The sequence below is a fragment of the Mustela lutreola genome, chromosome 4 (assembly GCF_030435805.1).
Source record: "Mustela lutreola isolate mMusLut2 chromosome 4, mMusLut2.pri, whole genome shotgun sequence".
NCBI classification, from domain to species: domain Eukaryota; kingdom Metazoa; phylum Chordata; class Mammalia; order Carnivora; family Mustelidae; genus Mustela; species Mustela lutreola.
In genome coordinates, this window is record NC_081293.1 from 195379280 (window position 1) to 195396785 (window position 17506).

General features: G+C 46.8%; 1 protein-coding gene across 1 annotated transcript in view; it reads left to right on the plus strand.

The window, feature by feature from the left end:
* CNTNAP2 (contactin associated protein 2) overlaps positions 1–17506 on the plus strand; it is a 1947395-nt gene that overhangs the window by 1796214 nt on the left and 133675 nt on the right. The window contains exons 19-20 of the mRNA XM_059172148.1: positions 5412–5648; positions 13257–13390. Of these exons, the coding sequence (XP_059028131.1) occupies positions 5412–5648; positions 13257–13390 (371 nt within the window). The remainder of the gene's footprint in view (positions 1–5411; positions 5649–13256; positions 13391–17506) is intronic.

Consider the following 17506-nt stretch of genomic DNA (forward strand, 5'->3'; position numbering starts at 1 on the left):
GAAAACATGGAACAAACAGAATAAAAAATTCAGGAGGGAAATTCAAAGCAGCACACTTGGGGAGAAAAAGCAGATTTTGCCAGTGGAAAGCCAGGAGAGAAACTAGTTGTATTTCAGGAAAGCAGGACCTTGGGAATACAAGAGGAAACGAGTTAAAGGAGAGTTAGGCCTTGCAGATTACCCCAGAAGGAGCCGGGCCTAATGCAGAATCAGGATATACACCGAGCGGGGTGGCCAAGGGGTCTAGGAGCAGAGCGTCATGACATTTGTTTAACTCTTTAGTTAGATGATTCATTAAAAAGCAGCCCGTGAGAATGGCCATTCTGGACAACGGAATTCAACCGTGGAAAAGCTTGAATGACCCTGAGGTTGGGGCCCAGGTCCATGTTTCCTTGTAGTATGGTGCCTGCTCCCCAGGAGTTCTTCCTGGGTTTTATAGAACTTCTCATAAAGGACAGAGCTTTCAGGGTCCAGGGTCCTGGGACAAGATAGAAGAGAGGTGTGGAAGGCAGGAAGGAACCATCAAATACTAAAGCGTTTCTTTACAGCGGAAGAGAAAAGGCAAGTAGCCTTTAGTACGGGCTGAATATGTCAGTCCCCCCAGATTCCTGTGCGGAAGCCGTAACCCCCAATGGGACAGTATTTAGACATGGGGCTTTTGGAGGTACCTCGGTTTAGATGAGGTCATGAGGGTGGGACTCCCATGAGGGGATTAGCGCCCTTCTAAGGGGAGGAAGAGACCAGAGATCTAGTTCTCTCTCTCTCCCTCTTCTCTCTCTCTCCCTACCTCCCTCTCTCTTGCTCGCTCTCTCTCTGCCATGGGAGCACAGAGCAAGAGCACGTCTGACTGCAAGCCACCAGGAGAGCCCGCACCAGTAAAAGAATCAGCCGAGACGTCCATGTTAGACTTAGAGACTCCAGAACAGTGAAATAGACTCCCGTTGTTTGAGCCGCCCGCTGGCGGTCAGTGCCTGTGGTTTGCTTGAAGGACCGGCTCAGTGACCGAGTGAGCTCACGCGCTGGAGGCAGTTCACACCGGCTGGGAGATCACCCGTGAACTTGTCCTCTCTACTCCGTATTAGTGATGTGTTGACAGCTTGAATTCAGCCGTGGTAGGAGCATTTACACCAGGGGAACAGGCGAACACTCTTTGCTTCCTTAAGATTCTTAGGAGAATCAGCTACTCCAGATTCCCGGGCATGCCGCGGCGTCAGCTAGATGCAAGACTTGTGGGAGCGGAGTTCCCTGGAATTCTCACGTTCGGAATCAACCTTAACTTCTCTTGTCGCTGTTTCTGTTTTAACGACTAGTACACAATGGCATTCTTCAGTTCTCTTTCGCGACCCATCCAGAATTATTGTTCAGCTTTTGTGGACTCTCGTGGTAAATTACCGATCACTTAAAGCGTTGTTTCGATGGGGAAATACTTCCAAGTTTGCAAGTTACTGACTTTAAACTTTTGGAAAAGAGCCCATTTGTGGGCTAGGAGCTTTCAATTCTGGGTTGTTGTGGGGAAGTGAGAGAATGAAAAGACTCGGGATGATTTTTAAATATAGGTTGCAAGATATAGCCTAAGCAAAAAAGGCAAAAAGAAATGGAGTTATTGAGCGTGAGGAAGAAAAGATGAGGGGCAATTTAGTAACGGGGTGAGTACCAGCTGCTTGCCTTTCCACGTTAAACATCGGGGATTTGGTCAGACGAGGAGAAGAATATCTTTGTGGTATTATTCTGGGACGGGCAGTTTGTGGATTTTATTTCAAATATTTGCAGACTTCTTTTCATCAATCAGAGGTCCATTTCAAGAATCAAGAAATGATTACGAGGTTGCTTGCCTGCCTCAAGGTTCTTGGCAAACTTACAATCCTGAACCTACAGATTTCGGACTGTAGCTCGGAATTTCGGGAAACATGATCTAATTCCACAGATCTCTTTTGTGATACATCTTAGAATAATGAGACTCCAAATTTATCATTTTTTTCTATCCAAAAAAATGAATATCCTAAAACTTAAGCTATCTCATCTTAGTATAAAACCTTAGTATGAAATGCTTAGTACATTAAGCATTCTCCATCAGTCATTTTTGATCATCCAATGAGGGAAAGGGCGTTGTTTGGGGCGTGTTAAATTAGTGTTCTTTTAGTGTTTCCTTCAGGGGGGATGGGAGTGTTCCTTTCCTAAGTGATATTCCACACCCGGATTTGGCATTTCCTTCAAACCATCTGAAGCAGTGAAATGACAGCTATAAATCCGCCACTTGGAAACTGAGACGGTTCGCAGCACTCCCAGGCCCTGGTTTAACAGTTGGTTTATGACGCGGTTGTAGAATAACCCTGTTAAGCGTGGTATTTTCCTTCCTCCAAAACCGACATGAATCCATAAAGCTTTTTAACGATGACTCTGAAATACACCACAAGTATTCTCTGTGGCATATTGTTCAGTTTATCTAAAATCCTTCACTTTCTGAATTTCTCTTAACGATCTGCCCTGGAAGGAGGGTCACCCCTAGGGTTGAACGAGGCGTCCTGTCTCAGCCTGACGGGCCCGCTCAGCTCCCTGCCCCGCCAGTGGCGCTCCCCCGCCCCGGCGTTGGCTCCCGGGGTCTCGGTCTCCTGTGGGCACGAGCATCCTCTGGGGAGTCGGTTACGCGTGCTGATTCTCGAGACCCTCTGAGTCAGCCCCTCGGAGCCAAATTCTGGAGCTAGGCCTGGGGACCAGCATTCTGACAGAGAGGTGTCACGGGGACTCGGGCGGGCCCACGCTCTGGAAGGGCGGTGACTGGGGAGAGTCTGGCTCAGGGAAGCCCAGGCTCCGGCTGGCGATACAGGCATCTGTAGCTCGGTGCCCGGCACCTGCAGCTTTCCCTGCTTCCTCGACCTCAGCAGCCCAGAATCCCTCCCTCCACGCAGGAGCTTCGTGCCTCGATCTTGAGTTTCAAGTGCCCTATCTTGTGCTCTACCTTGTCCCTTTCTGTCTGCCTCTGGCTTGTGTGAACTCTGGCCTTGATCTGGAGCCCTCTCTCCAGGCACCAGGTCCATCTCTTCTCCCCTGCATGGCCCAAACAGTTTCTCAGATAGTGACCCCCTCATCCTCTCGGAGAACCTCTCTGTGGCAAAGGGGTGTCCGCGGCAGGTGACCGGCCCTGTCTGCTCTCTTTGATTGCCCCCGGCGCAGCCCCTACCATCCGTCACAGCTGCTCAGAGAACGTCACAGAATATGTCCATCTGTCCCACCAGGCTCTGAGCGGCTGAGGGCACGGATCACCTCTTTTTAGGTACTGTTTCCCCGACGCCCAACCTCAAGTGTAGTGGGGCACTCAAGAGTCTTGCCCATATAACTGATGTTGTAAGAAGACTGCATGCCAAGGCTTCATGCCTCTGGTCGCACTGTCCCAGCTCCAAGTGTTGTCACGTGCTTCTCTCTCAACTCCCAAGCTGGCCTTCCCTTCCACCTTTACAAAGCTACTGCCTCTGGCTCTTTGGGTCCCAGGTTCCATGCCTTTTCCCCCCAGATTTCCTTGGCCGGTGCCCTTTATGTTCCAGAGCCCCTGTATTATGTGGTCCTGCACCCACCATAGTACTTCTGGTGATGCCTGGTGGTCTGAATCCCCTAGATCAAGGGCTTCCTGGGAGCAGCAATGGTAACCTCAGGGCCCAGCGGAGTGCCTGGCGTCCCGAGGGGACTTGGCAGGTGTTTGCTGAAAGCCTGGGAAAGCCAACTCAGGACCCTCCAGGCACTGAGACGGGGGTTCTTATCACATGACCTGCTGTGTAAACCTCCATGACACTCGCCAGAAGGATTTCAGATTGTGGATGTGTCCTCTCCCATGCCCACGGCTGGACAGGACGACCCCAAGGTGGCAGCGACCGTATTATATACATCTGACATCCCAGTGAGTCTGTCTGGGACCCGTGTGGGCTGCGTATTGTTCAATTCTGGGCTTCCCATCAGGGGCCCTGTCAGCGTTTGAGCAAGATAGTTCTGAATTCTGTGAGACTCACACACCGCCGGCTGGTTAATAGGTTAAGAGGTCGGTTAGCGGGTTAACACAGCCCAGATCCACCCACGGGTGCCTGACTCCCTGATTCACTACGCCGTGCCCACTCTGGTGGGTTCTACGGGCCGTGAAGTTTAAGTCTCCTTCCAGAAGAATACCAAAGAGGGCAGGGGAACCGTAACTGGGAGACCAAACAAAGCTTGTTAGGAATCTCAGCCTTTCGTCCTGACGTAGGAAATGATTTGGGAACTCTGAGGAGCACGCAATGGGAGAATCAGTGGTGAAGCCTGTTAGCGGGGCACCTGGAGGGCTCAGTCCGCTGGACGGCTGTCTTCAGCTCAGGTCATGATCCTGGGGTCCCGAATTGGGCTTCCTGCTTGGTAGAGTCTGCTTCTCCCTCTGCCCCTCCACCCACTGATGTGCTCGCTACTTCTCTCTCTCAAAAGTAAATAAATAAAATCTTTGAAAAAAAGTGGGGGCGGTGTCCAGGTGGCTCAGTCGTTAAGCATCTGCCTACAGCTCAGGTCAGGATCCCAAGGTCCTAGGATTGAGCCCTGAATTGGACTCCCTGCTCAGTCCTCCACCCCTCCCCCCACTCATGTGTGCGCATGCATGTTCTCTCTCCTCTCTCAAAAATAAATAAACTTAAAAAGGAATCAATTAGCAATGATTAGGTCATTGACAGAGACCAATGAAGGGTTAGTGACTGTTCTTGTGATTTAATAATAATAATAATAATAATAATAGATATGATTTACTTTGTGTTGATCATTTCACATTATCTTTTATTGTCTCCCATTCACCTATAAAATACTGAGGCCTAAAGCAATTGGTTAAGTAACTTCCCATAAAGCCACACAGTAATTAATTAATGGTCATATTTGAGCCCAGTTCTCTCAAACTTCACGACTTACGATTTTAAGCTTCCTGGGACCTCCTCAGGGACTGGTCGAGGGCTCTCCTGGGCAAACATCCAGAACTCCTCCAGTCTCAAAGAGGAAGCCCGTAAGCTCCTTAAATGGGTGTTCATGTTAAACCATTGCCTTTTCAGGGTGTTTCTTCAACCTAAATCAGTCATTTGGCCTAAGCCCTATACATGAAAATTCTTTCTGGTATGATTTCAGTTTCTTCATTTTTATTAGTGTGTATATATATATATATATATATATATATATATATATTTTTTAAATTTACAGATCTGCGTGCTCTATTACATGCTACTTCCTTTTGGGGGTTGAGGGGGATAGTTGGTCCCTGTTGATGAAATCAGGCCCATTTCTGTGGACAGCAGCCTCATCCGATCCCGTCCTGGAGGCAGGGCCTGCCTTCCGTGAACAGCGAGGTTGAAGCGTGGTCAGTATCAGCACCCAGTTTCCCCCTCATTTGTCAATCTCCTCCACCTGTTTTGTTTCAACAGATGTTGGCGCATTTTTTGAAGAGGGGATGTGGCTACGGTATAACTTCCAGGCATCGGGGGTCAGCGGCAAAGAATCGGGCGTCAGGTCAGACAGCTCCCCTGATCAGCAGAGCGCCCCTGCCGACCTGGCGCATGAGGGGATCCGCTTCAGCTTCAGTACCTCCAAGGCGCCCTGCATTCTCCTCTACGTGAGCTCCTTCACGACAGACTTCTTGGCAGTGCTCATCAAACCCGCCGGTGAGGACAAGCATGCCTAGCCTCTGCTAATATTTAATGTTGGGTGAACAGAATGTTCTAGAAAGTCTGGGTTGCTCTGGTCTTGTCCTTTATTCTCTGCAGGACGCTAAGTGAGTCATCCAATGTCTTTGAACCTCATTTCCCTATGTGAGAGCCAGGAAGGCAGCTTGTCAGTGTCACAGTAGTGATGTCGCTAAGCCATGTCAGGTTCTTTATGGGAAGCATATTACATGAATATAGGTCGTTCCGTATGTATGAGGATGATTTTTTGTTCCTGTCAAGTGAAGACATGCACTGCTGTCCTAAATAGAGATGAGCTCTGAAGTAGTAAAATTAATTTAATATAAATCAATGAGGTATCCTGATGTATGGTAACATATCAGAAGGTTCCTTCAGAACATATGTAGCTTTCCATAGAAATGGAAAACCAGAGATGTTTTCATTCCTAAACCCTCTCAGAATGTTACATGCATAAAATACATCCCTGGCATAAGGCTGGGTTAAAGCCGAAGTGTATTTACCATCTTGATTTGCAAATATGCATGGAGCCCAAGAGGGTCAGAGTGAGACTAAAACTGGCATCTTGTGAGAATAGCCAAATGCGCTCAAGGCCTTTCAGAGAAGGCTGAGCAGTTCTGGAACACAGGAGCGTGCCCAACACCGAGGGGCCATTCTTCTCAGAAAACCTGAATCCTGAGACACTTAAAAATTCTTGGGGCGCCTGGGTGGCTCGGTTGATTAAGCAGCTGCCTTTGGCTCAGGTCATGATCCCAGGGTCCTGGGATCGAGCCCCACGTCAGGCTTTCTGCTCATCAGAGCAGATAAGAATATTGTGGGTTGATCAGGAAGAGAATCTCTCATTCATTTCCCAGAGCGATGACATGGGCTGAGGAGGTGGAGACGCTTGTCTCATTGCCCACACCTCCTGGCTCTGCACGGAGTATTCCAAAGTCTTAGCTTCGTAAAGATCAGGATTCTCTTCCGTGGGAGCAAAAATTATTATTACAGATCCAGGCCAGCTTGAGTTTGAAAACATAGTAAATTCTTCAGTTTCTCTGGTCAATTCATTGTTGATTAAAAAGATTGGGGGCGAGGGGATATTTCCTAATATTTTCCTTTTCAGAAATTATTCCTAAAGAAATAAGCCAAAAACCAGACAAAGAGGCAGCATCAGAATGTTCCTCTTAGTGTTATTTATAAAAATAAGCATTAGGAAGGACATACAAAAGTTCAACTATAGTAAAATGGTTAGTTAAAGAGGGAGTCACCATTTTAAGGAATATTATGTATTCATTAAGAATAATACTTAATGTGGAGCAATGGAGAAAAAAAAAAATTATGTACTATAATGTTAAACCAAAAAAAAAAAAGAAGAAGAAGAAGAAAGAAAGAAAAAAGGCAAGATAGAGCCTTGACTATCCAGTATTGGCTTAGATCTGTGAAAAATAAAGACGGAAAACAGAAAGCAATAATATGAGCACAAAGTAGTTCTTTACAGTGGATTTGCTTCTCCTGAATAATATTCTTTTATAAATTTCAAATGCTCACAATGAGCAAGCATCGCTGTTGTAATCAGAAAAGATACTACTACTCCTTCAGTCACTGCCGCATCAAACCCAGTCCCCAGCTGTAGCGGGAACTCACCTTCCCATAAACTAACCCCGTCCCCAAGAGCACTCATGCCGGTGTCTCGGGGCATTCACCGTGTGCAAGGGTTTTGAGTAATCAGTTCATATTGGTGCTATCATTTAATGATGCCCGAAGGTGGGCTGTGTTGCACACACATGAATTCCTACAAGCCACACAGCCACGAGGTAGATAGCATTCTTTATTCCCTGTCACCAGATGATAAAACTGGAGAGTACGGAGAAGTTAAGTGACTTGCACACTGAGCTGGTGAAGGTGAAACCAGGATTCCTAAGCTCAGGTGTCTGATTCCAGGCCCCGAGACTCCTCTGCTCTCTCCATATGGCAGAGATCTCTAAGCACACTCCCAGCGTGTTTGGAAAGCAGGACCAGTCAGTTTCTTGAACTTTGCAAGGCCATCTTCAAACAGCTGATGAAAATGTAGTTTTGTTCACACTTCAAAGACTGCATTTTTTTATTAATTAGCATTTTAAAGTTAGAAAAATGTGAAGAATTCATTCAGGAAAAAAATATCAATAAGTTCTATGCCAAAATATCGGGAAAAAAATTAAAAACCAGAAAGTCTTCACTAAATGTCCCAGCATCCCTCATACTTAACATATCGAAAGTCGTAGCACCGTCACGGTTCCCCCAAGATGGGCCCCTCCCCAGACCTCAGCTTCTGCCAGGGCTACCCCCTCCAGACCCCCAATTCCCAAGTGTGCTGCCATTCACAAATGTGCCACCCTTCCCCTTTGGGAGGCCACCCAGGCAAACAAGAGCTGCCGAGTCTAGTCACACTGTGTCCCTCGGGGGTATCTCTCTCTTTCCTTCCCCACCGCTGGTCTCCTAACAAATGTCTTCCAGCTTCATTCCTGCCATGGCACATGCAGGTTATTACATGTGAAACAGCACTTGAGTAAATGGACAAGGCCACTTGTGTTCAGGAGGCCACCAACCTGGTGACTCCAGCAGCCCAGCCCACTGAGGGTCTGCCGAGGTCTGAGGGGCGCCCAGCTCCTAGAATAGCATTAGCCCCTCCGTGGAACAGCAGTGCACCTCACACCCAACCCTCTCCCTTCTTCGGGCCCCTCCCTGCTCGCTCTTACCCACCACAGCCTCCACTAAGCCATGTCCCTCATCATGCCTCCAGTAGGGCTCTCCTCCTCCTAGGAAGGGCAGAAGACATCCCAAACCCCACCACATCCTGCCTGTGGCTCCGGAGTGAGGTCTCCCAAGGGGAGAGCTCCGAGTGTAGAACCGGAAAGTCTGGGTTTGAATCTGCTTCTGCCTTGTGCAAGGTGTGTGACCGTGACCGTGGGCAGTTAGCCCTTCCGCGCCCAGGGCTCCCTTGTGTGAAATAGCGCCTCCCTCGTGGGGGTATTGTGAAAATGGCACGAGTCAGTAAGGGGAAAGCAGGACCCTGCACGGGTGCAGTCTGTCATCCAGGGAGGTGTCACAGACACTACGTAAGCGTCAGCCGTTACTACCAGCCCCGGCCCACAGATTTAATCCACATCCTGCCACGTATTCAGTGCCACCCAGCCCTGCTCCTCCTCATTCTCCCCCAAGCTCACGTGACACCGTGCCCCTGCCCACCACCGTGCTCTGGTACCCGGACTTGCTGCGTCTGCCTCTGGGCGCTAACATCTGCCTTTCATTCCGGAGCCAGGTCGAGTCTCCCCTCCTTTCAGTGACTTCTCCTTACTTTAGACTCCCATTCTGCTCACTTTCCATGGCATTTGTTTGGCATCTACTGTACTGTTCTCTGTCCTTGTTATAAATACTCGCTGTCTTCCCAGGGAGATGAGAAGCCCCCAGCACTACATTTCCTGCCTACGATAGGTGCCCCGTAAGTGTTTGCTGATGATAATGATGATGGCCAGGAGAGAATAAATCTGTTAAGCCCATTATTTGCTGTAGCCAATAAAAGAGCCGTCCCTTATAACCGCTTTAATTCACTTGGGAGATGAACGTGAGATGCAGGAAGTGAAGTATTTTTCCATTTTAATAATATTTTATATTAATGGAAAATATTAATATTCTCCCACTGCCATTTAGTGGTTCTCTGGTACTATTATTTGAAAGGAATAAATATATCATTTAAATTTTATTATTCAAGAAAATTGCCATTACTGTTTATGGAGATCCACTACATATAAATTTAACGTTCCAACTCGTCTGTTTTCTCAAAGCAAATCATTGCAGTTGCCATTAAGTGAGGCAGTTAAAGAAATTTTAAATCATATTTACAAAGAAAGAAAGCCAGAAAAGAGAAAAAATAATGAAAACAACTTAATACTGATTTTAATGAGCTGGGGAACGTAATGGGAACAATGACAAAGAAAATAGGGCAGAAAATGTCTGTTTTTTGCATGATTATTATTTCCTCCGACCTCTAGTCCTCAAAGGTGGGGCCTGGTCTTTCTTTTCTTTGTATCCCCAGGGCCAGACACAGGGTTTGGAGATGGTCCTGGGTCTTAGAGAGGGACTCCGCACTGATGCCAGCCAGACAGCCCACGTTCAGGCCTTGAAAAATTGGATTCAACGGTGCTTTTCATGAGCACTGAATAAATATCTTCTGAAGAAATGAGTAAATAAATGATGAATGAATACAGCTGTATATTAAAGAAAACTGGCTGCGATTATATGCAGCCCAAGCACAAGAAGGAGAAGGAGGGAATGAAAACTCAACAGTCAACTTGTTCTTCTGCACATAGCCCCGCAACCGTTTAATCACCTCCTGTTCAATCCCAAACAATAGATTGTTTTTAATACTATTAGGGTAAAGGGAAAAAATAAGGTAAAATACCAAGGAGTGGGGAAAGAGACATCTCAGAAAAGGGGAGCAGGGTATTCAAAGGTCCTGGGGTAGAAAGAAGAATTGTATTTTCTAGGGTATAACATAAGTCCAAGGTAGCTTGAATGTAAAAAGTGAGAGAGTAAATGGCATCATTTAAAATAACATAACACGCAGAACTCAAATCAGACAAGGCACCATACATTACATTAAGAATGTATGTCTTCATCATATGAACAACTAGAAGGCTTTGAAGAGTTTTTAGTGACCCAGTGGCATCATCAATTAGGCATTTTGAAAAAATCTCTCTGCAAGAAAAAAAGCACAGAAACAGGGAGACCGTCACTCATTCATTCAATAGACATGTTTATTCAGCAGCTACTAAGTATCAGGCATTATTCTAGGAACTGGAAATAAAGTACAGAGAATATAAACAAAATTTACTACTCTCCTGGGGAAAAAATAAGGCAGAAAAGGGAGGACCTGGCTAAGGGAAAAGAGTGGGTAAATTCTTCTTTTAATGAGGAAGTCACAGAAATAATCACTGAGAAGATATTTAAGCAAAGATCTAAAGCGGGTTAAAAAGTCCACTATGCAGAATACTGGGGACTGAGCATCCTAGACAGAAGAGCCAGCCAGTGCAAAGGTCCTGAGGCAGGAACATGCTGGCTTCTGAGGAAACAACAAGGAGGCTAAAGAAGACTGACGAGGAGTTAGCAAGGAGGAGAATAAGAGATTGTGTCAGAGATAATAGGGCAAGCTCATATAGGGCCTGGTGAGCTATTAGGCAGACTATGATTTTTACTCTGGTTGAGATAGGAAGCCATGGAGGGTTCTGAGCAGAGGATCGCTCTGCCCTCTGAGAAGGGTGTGGGTATGTGGGGGCAGAGGCTGGGTTGGGGGAGGGATGTGGGAGAAGGGCAGAAGCAAAGAGGTTTGTTAGTATGGCGGGGAGTCCAGTAATCCAGACAAACGATGGTGGTGGCTAGGTCTGGGGGTAGACACGGAGGGGATGAAAAGACACGTGTCGGGGTATATTTGAAAGAGCCAAAGAGAGCTGCTGACAGATTGTATGTGTAATGTCGGAGGAAGACGGGAGGCAAGGCTTTTGCCAGGAATAGCCTGAAGGTTGAAGTAGCCATTAACCGAAATGTGGAAAATTGAGATGGAATACTTTTTGGGGGGGAAAGGTCAAGAGTTTGTTTTTCGCATATGATGTGTTTAAAGTGCCGGTAAGACCTCTCCTTGACTGGGCTTGGTAGGGAAGACGAGCAGAGAAAGGGGGGATTCAGCTAACGATGAAATGAGGCCAAGAGGTGACATTGTTAAGGAGAAACAGATTCGGATCAGGTGGTCCAGGCAAAGAGGACGCAGGTGAGGCTCAGGTGGTGGCGGTCCAGTCCCTGAAACCACGTGGTCCGTACCAGGGTGCCAAGACAAGCCAGCTCCGGCCAGAGCTGCATCCGCCAGGAAGAGGGCTCCCCTAGGGTCCACCCCGGGCACCCCGGGTGCCAAGGGATGCCTGTGCTTCGATGGAGATTAAGGAGAGAGTTCAGACACACCCAGGAGGTGAAAATCAGCAGCGCTTGACCGAAAGCTATAAATAAACAAATCTAGGATGAAAAACTAAGGTAAAACTCAGAGAAACAGGGAAGGTTTGTCAAATTTGCTCAGAAAGCAAAATTAGGAAATACTGTTAAATTTTTATTGAACTGATGTACACTGCTTTCAATTCCAGGGACACGGTAGAATATTTATAGAACATTTAAACCACCGGTGTAATGCTACAGGGCCTCACTAAGGGAGGGCAGTGTTTTGAAATTGTTGCTTTTATTTGTGTATATATGGATACATATGGACATGATCAATTTCTGGGAAAAGACGCTGCCAAATATTTAGCGTAGTTATCTCTCAGTGGTGGGATTTCCGGTGACCGATCGATCTTTCTTTCTTTCTTTCTTTTTCTTTCTTTCTTTTTCTTCTGTTTACCTTCTAAGTTTTAATTATCGTGTTTTATTTCACGACTTAAAAATCAGGATATCCGGGGCGCCTGGGTGGCTCAGTGGGCTAAGCCTCTGCCTTCAGCTCAGGTCATGGTCTCGGGGTCCTGGGATCGAGTCACGCATCGGGGTCTCTGCTCAGCGGAAGCCTGCTCACTGCCCCCCCCCCCACCACCTGCCGCCTGCCTTTCTGCCTATTTGTGCTCTCTCTGTGTCAAATAAATAAATAAATCTTTTTTTTTTTTTTTTAAATCAGGATATCCATTCTGTCCCTCAAGACAGAAAATGAAAGAGGCAACAAAAACCCTGTGAGATGATTTAGTGGGTCAAACTCTTGCTAGGTTGCTGGCTTCGTTTTTAAGCTATGGGATGTCGAAACTATTAATATGAAGATTGTAATCTGAGTTAAAAATGAGATAAAAAATTGATGTCTTTAAAAATCATAAATAAGAAATACAAGTTATGTTTGCTGTGCAGATTAATTAACAACAGGATCTAGAATATTATATCAGTCTTACTGAATATTTTCTGTCGTTAATGGGGAGAAGCAAGATGGAGAGGAGAAACAGAATCATTTGTTGAGGCCATGTCAGCTGGAACGGAGGGGCAGTGAGGACTCAGGGGCCCAGGAAGCCCATCGTTCTTTGATTTGCATTCGGACTGATGCAATCTCTAACCTAGAATAAAATTTGTCGCTTCATTTTCTTGGTCTCAGTGAAGCCTCCCCAAATTCCCATGTATTTATCTTTTGTAAATTATGTTTATTTTTAATATTGTATGCTCATGATTCTTTTATATGCCGAATGTCACAATTTGCGGACGGCGTGAGACCATCCCTGCATCCAGCATTTATTTTTTATTTCCTATGGCATTTTGTCCGTCTGCAGGCGTCCCCACAGTCCTACATTGTATGGGTTCTCCTCCTTCCCAGGCCAGAGTCCCAGCTTGGATCATCTGCCACTTCAGCTTGGAGATGATGGTCTTGGGTAGCTCACTGTTGGTAGACTGTAAACCCCTGTGGGCCCAGTGCTCTTAACCCTTCTGGTTCAGCATGCCATTGAATGAGCGAGCCAGAATTCAGAGCAGCCGGGGTATTGGTGGACAGCAAGGGGGCAAGCCTGACCATCCAGTGAAACCTAGAGCGAAGAAATGACAAGAATTTCTTTTCTTTTCCTTCTATAGGAAGCTTGCAGATTCGGTACAACCTGGGCGGCACCAGGGAGCCCTACAACATTGATGTAGATCATAGGAACATGGCCAACGGACAACCCCACAGCGTTAACATCACCCGGCACGAGAGGACCATATTTCTCAAGGTATACCTACTGTACGCTCACCGAGTGGATGTGATACTGTATTACAGTCTCTATCCTCTCTTGTACTTGGGCGCTGGCTTTGTTTTGGGGGCTTCAGTGTAAAATGCCTATTACACTTTCTCCTACAGAGTCCTAACCAGGGAAGTAGAACCATGTATCGATACTAAAGGAAAGACAATGACAGAGTTAACAGTGAGGACATTTCTCAGGGAGAGGGTGGGATAAATGTTTGCTATGTGTATTCCTTGCATCTCGCTGCTTTTAGACTCACACATCTATCGGCCTCCTGTTTTTATCTATCACACCATCTTTTTTCTCCATGCTCTCAGATGTCTGAAGCTTATCATGTTTCCCAGCAAAGGTTATTTTGGTTTATCTGACCTACTTCTGCTACTCCAACACAATATGAATAACTATTTTTTTTTTCTCTGTGGATGCTTTGCCCGAAATATTCTCAAAACACAGACCTTCCCCAGAATCTCAGACTCTGGTTGTAGGCTTTCAGCACACAAAGGGATGGTTTTATTATGACAGTCCAGTCTTATTTCAGGTTCATTGATTGTCTCTACCCCCACCACCGATTTTCACAATGAAGAAACCAGCCTGGGAGGCACCATGAATAAAACATAGCATGAGGAAGTCTCCCTGGGAACGAAGCCAAAAGATCAAGGATGGGAACTGTCACTGCATTCTCTAGAAGGAGTTCAAAATAGATACCTGTCAGGGAAAAGAACAGCAGGGGGATACTGTTTTGTCAGAGAGTGGAGTGCCATTTGGAAGGGGTTCAGCACAGTCAGACCTCATTCGGATTCGGCTGGCTGCTGTGGCAAGTTCGGATTGCAAAGAAAGGGCCCAAGTCCTGTCTGTGTTTGAGCAGCGGTGGACGTCAAACTCATAACTTGATACGGAGTTTACCCTTGGCCTTTAGCAGGAAATGCGAGAGGGTATTTTAAGGACAGGTCTCTCCTAGGAAATTGACAACGTGCAGTTACAGTTTCTCGTGCAATCAATCAAATGGGTGTAAAGAAGATTGCCCCGCGGTGGTGGACAGGGTCCCTGAGCCCAGCGCAGTGCCTGGCTCATCTGGGAAGCTGCAGATTATGTCCTGGGCAAAAGCAAGTCCATCTTGAACCATAACACCAGGTTTATTCCGGAAAGCCAGCAAGACCAGGAGGGGTACACTTTATATCATTATAGGATTAGGAGGTTTTGTACCATTTTTTCATAATGTGTATTGGCTTTTAATTAGAAACATTCCCTCATTTTAACCCATGCCATCTGTCACCTCTTTTCAAGTGACGTCTCTTGCTATTGCGGTATTACAGAATAATGTTAAAAGTTAAAAAGAGGGGTGCCTGGGTGGCTCAGTCGGTTAAGCCTCTGCCTTCGACTTTGGTCATGATCCCAGGGTCCTGGGATCGAGCCCTGCATCGGGCTCCCTGTTCAGCGGGGAGCCTGCTTCTCCCTCGCCCACTCCCCCAGCTTGTGTTCCGTCTCTGGGGGAAGCCACTGCCACAGGGAAGGACCGGGCGAGTGGGAGGGGGGACCAGAGCTGATAGAGCCATTTCTGGGTATATTTCCCAAAATGAGGTCCAGAGGAAAGACAGGTAAGGCAGCCCCCTCCTGGCACATTCGGCCAACTGGGGATTCTTCAGAACTAGCAAGCTACCCTTTTTTGTTTTTGTTTTTGTTTTTAATATTTTATCTATTTATTTGGGAGAGGGAGAAAGTGAGCACAAGCAGGGGAAGGACCAGAGGGAGAGGGAAAAGCAGACTCCCACTGAGCAGGGAACCCCCTGAGATGGGGCTTCATCCCAGGACCCTGGGATCATGACCTGAGCCAAAGGCAGATGCGTAACCGACTGAGCCACTCGGGTGTCTCCTAACCAGCAACCCTTTAAGAACAAATATGAGCCTAATCAGAGCTGCTACCTGCCACAGAATTAGAGATTGCCCTAAGACAGGGAGAGGGGGAGGGGTTGGGAGGGGGATAGGCTGTTTTAGGAACTTGGGGCTTTTGAGGCATGGAAAGCCAGAGAAGTCTAGAGAGCAGGAGACTGAGGGCTGGGGGTGGGGCGGGGGGAGTCCGGTTCTACTGCTCAGAGTTCTTGTTGTTGCAAGTGACTGAAAACCAATTCGGAACTCATTTGTAGGGAGAATTCCTAGTGTAGGTCATGGAATTTAAGAAACGGCAAACTAATATTCTGGAAGAAAATCCAGAGGACCTGGAGGACTACAATGAAGACTAGAAGCTCCCGCCCCTCCCGCTTCCGTGCCTTGATCCCTCTATTATCTCCGCTTGACAGCCCCTCTATGAGGACGGGGCCAGTACCTCCTCCTGCAGGCTCCCTCTGTTACATGTGGTAGAAGGCAAACACGGGAGCACGGGCAAGACTCACGTCTCAGTTCTGCTACCAGAAGGTGTCTCGGTTCTCATTTCAAAACCTCAGGGAAGGTCTGTGATTGGTCTGGCTTTTGCTGTGTGTTGACCTGTTGGAAGGAGAGACAGTGATGCTGGGAAGCCCCAGTGAGATGCTTGGGGGTGAGGGAGGGAACTGGGGAGAATCCTCCACAAGAATAGGAATGTGGTTCCAGAAAAAAAGACTCGAGAGGGGTGAAAATGGGCTGTGCCATGCTTTGAGGTTACGAACAGCATAGAGTCGGGAAGCACCCCGAAATCATGGATGGAATTCTGCCACAGGAATTACACCAAGTGTGGTGGAGGGTCCTGCCCTCTGTCCTTCTGTCATATAGAACAATGCAATTGCACTGAAATTTCTGGATATGTTTAGAAAGCCAGATGCCTCAACCCACTTGAATTCAGCCAGAAAAGACCTCATGGCTGCTGGGGCGCCGGTGTTTCTCCGCCTCTCCACCCCAGCTCAGATAGAAAATAAAGAAAATAAAGCTAGGATGATGGCAGAAGAAAAGATATGGAAAAGCAGGTCAGGAGACTCCCTGCCCTGCTTTCTTTCTGGTGGGAAGGCCTTGTGGAGAATGCAGGTAAATCTGAAGGTACCTTTAGAACACTAGAAACTGACCTTTTTTCTGGAAGCCATCTACAAATTCATCTTAAGAACTTCTACAACTTCAGGAATGTGTGGGAGAGATAACAGGAAAATGTTCATCTTCATTATTTCTGTGTGGAGGGATTATAAATGGCATGTTTTCCTCTAGAGCTTTCTGTATTTCCTCATTTTCTCTTATAAGCGTGCGTGGCAATTTCTGAGGGGGCACATGTTGCATTTTTATAATCAAACAAAAATAGGAAACATACAGATATCTTCCATCCATTCTGAGAGCCCCCAACTGTATAACAAAATATAATGACAAAGATATTCAGATAATTTCAAATTAAAATGCACTTCTAATCAAAGAACAAAAATAAGGCAAATTCAATCCTGAATATAAAATGCTGTGGAATGATGCCTCTGGAATTAAGGTGAAATTTTACACATTTTATATATACATGCACAAACAGCACATCATCCCAACGATGTTTATCAGTGTTTACGGTGTTTTTAAAAGAAGGTTTACTTCCCTAGCTGGGCTTGGCTAAAGCTAACATTAAATTAATTTGCATTCCCTGAGCACAGACTGTCTGAAATGGTGCTGAGCCCTTGAGGGAAATTGACCTTGGATGAAACATTTGCTGCCAAAACACCAAGTGCCCAATCTCCACATAGATAATGAGGAGCTGACTCCAGGAGTCATCAGACACTGGCACGAGCCAGAGCCCGTGACCACCCTCGAGTGGCGTCATTTATGAAAACTCACAGTTGCACCAGGGATCATAGCTGAAGGCTTCCCGCCGGTCGAGATGTAAGACAAACCCCGGGCAGGCGGAGAGCACCTGAGAGAGTCCTGTAGGCGATGAAAATCCATGCCCATCAGATGACGCCAAGAGCCAAATATCACGAGGAATAATTTCAAAGTCTTGGGTCACGAAGCCCTTCTTCTCGCTTTCCTGCCTGCCTGCCGTCCCGAGCTTGTTTCTGCTCTTTTCCCTTCTTTTCATCCTCCATCCCACTGCTGGAGGGACGTCAGGTGGCTCGCGGGCGGTCAGAACAGTGACATCGGGAGCGGGAGTAAGTCCCGAAGGTATACGTGGATTTC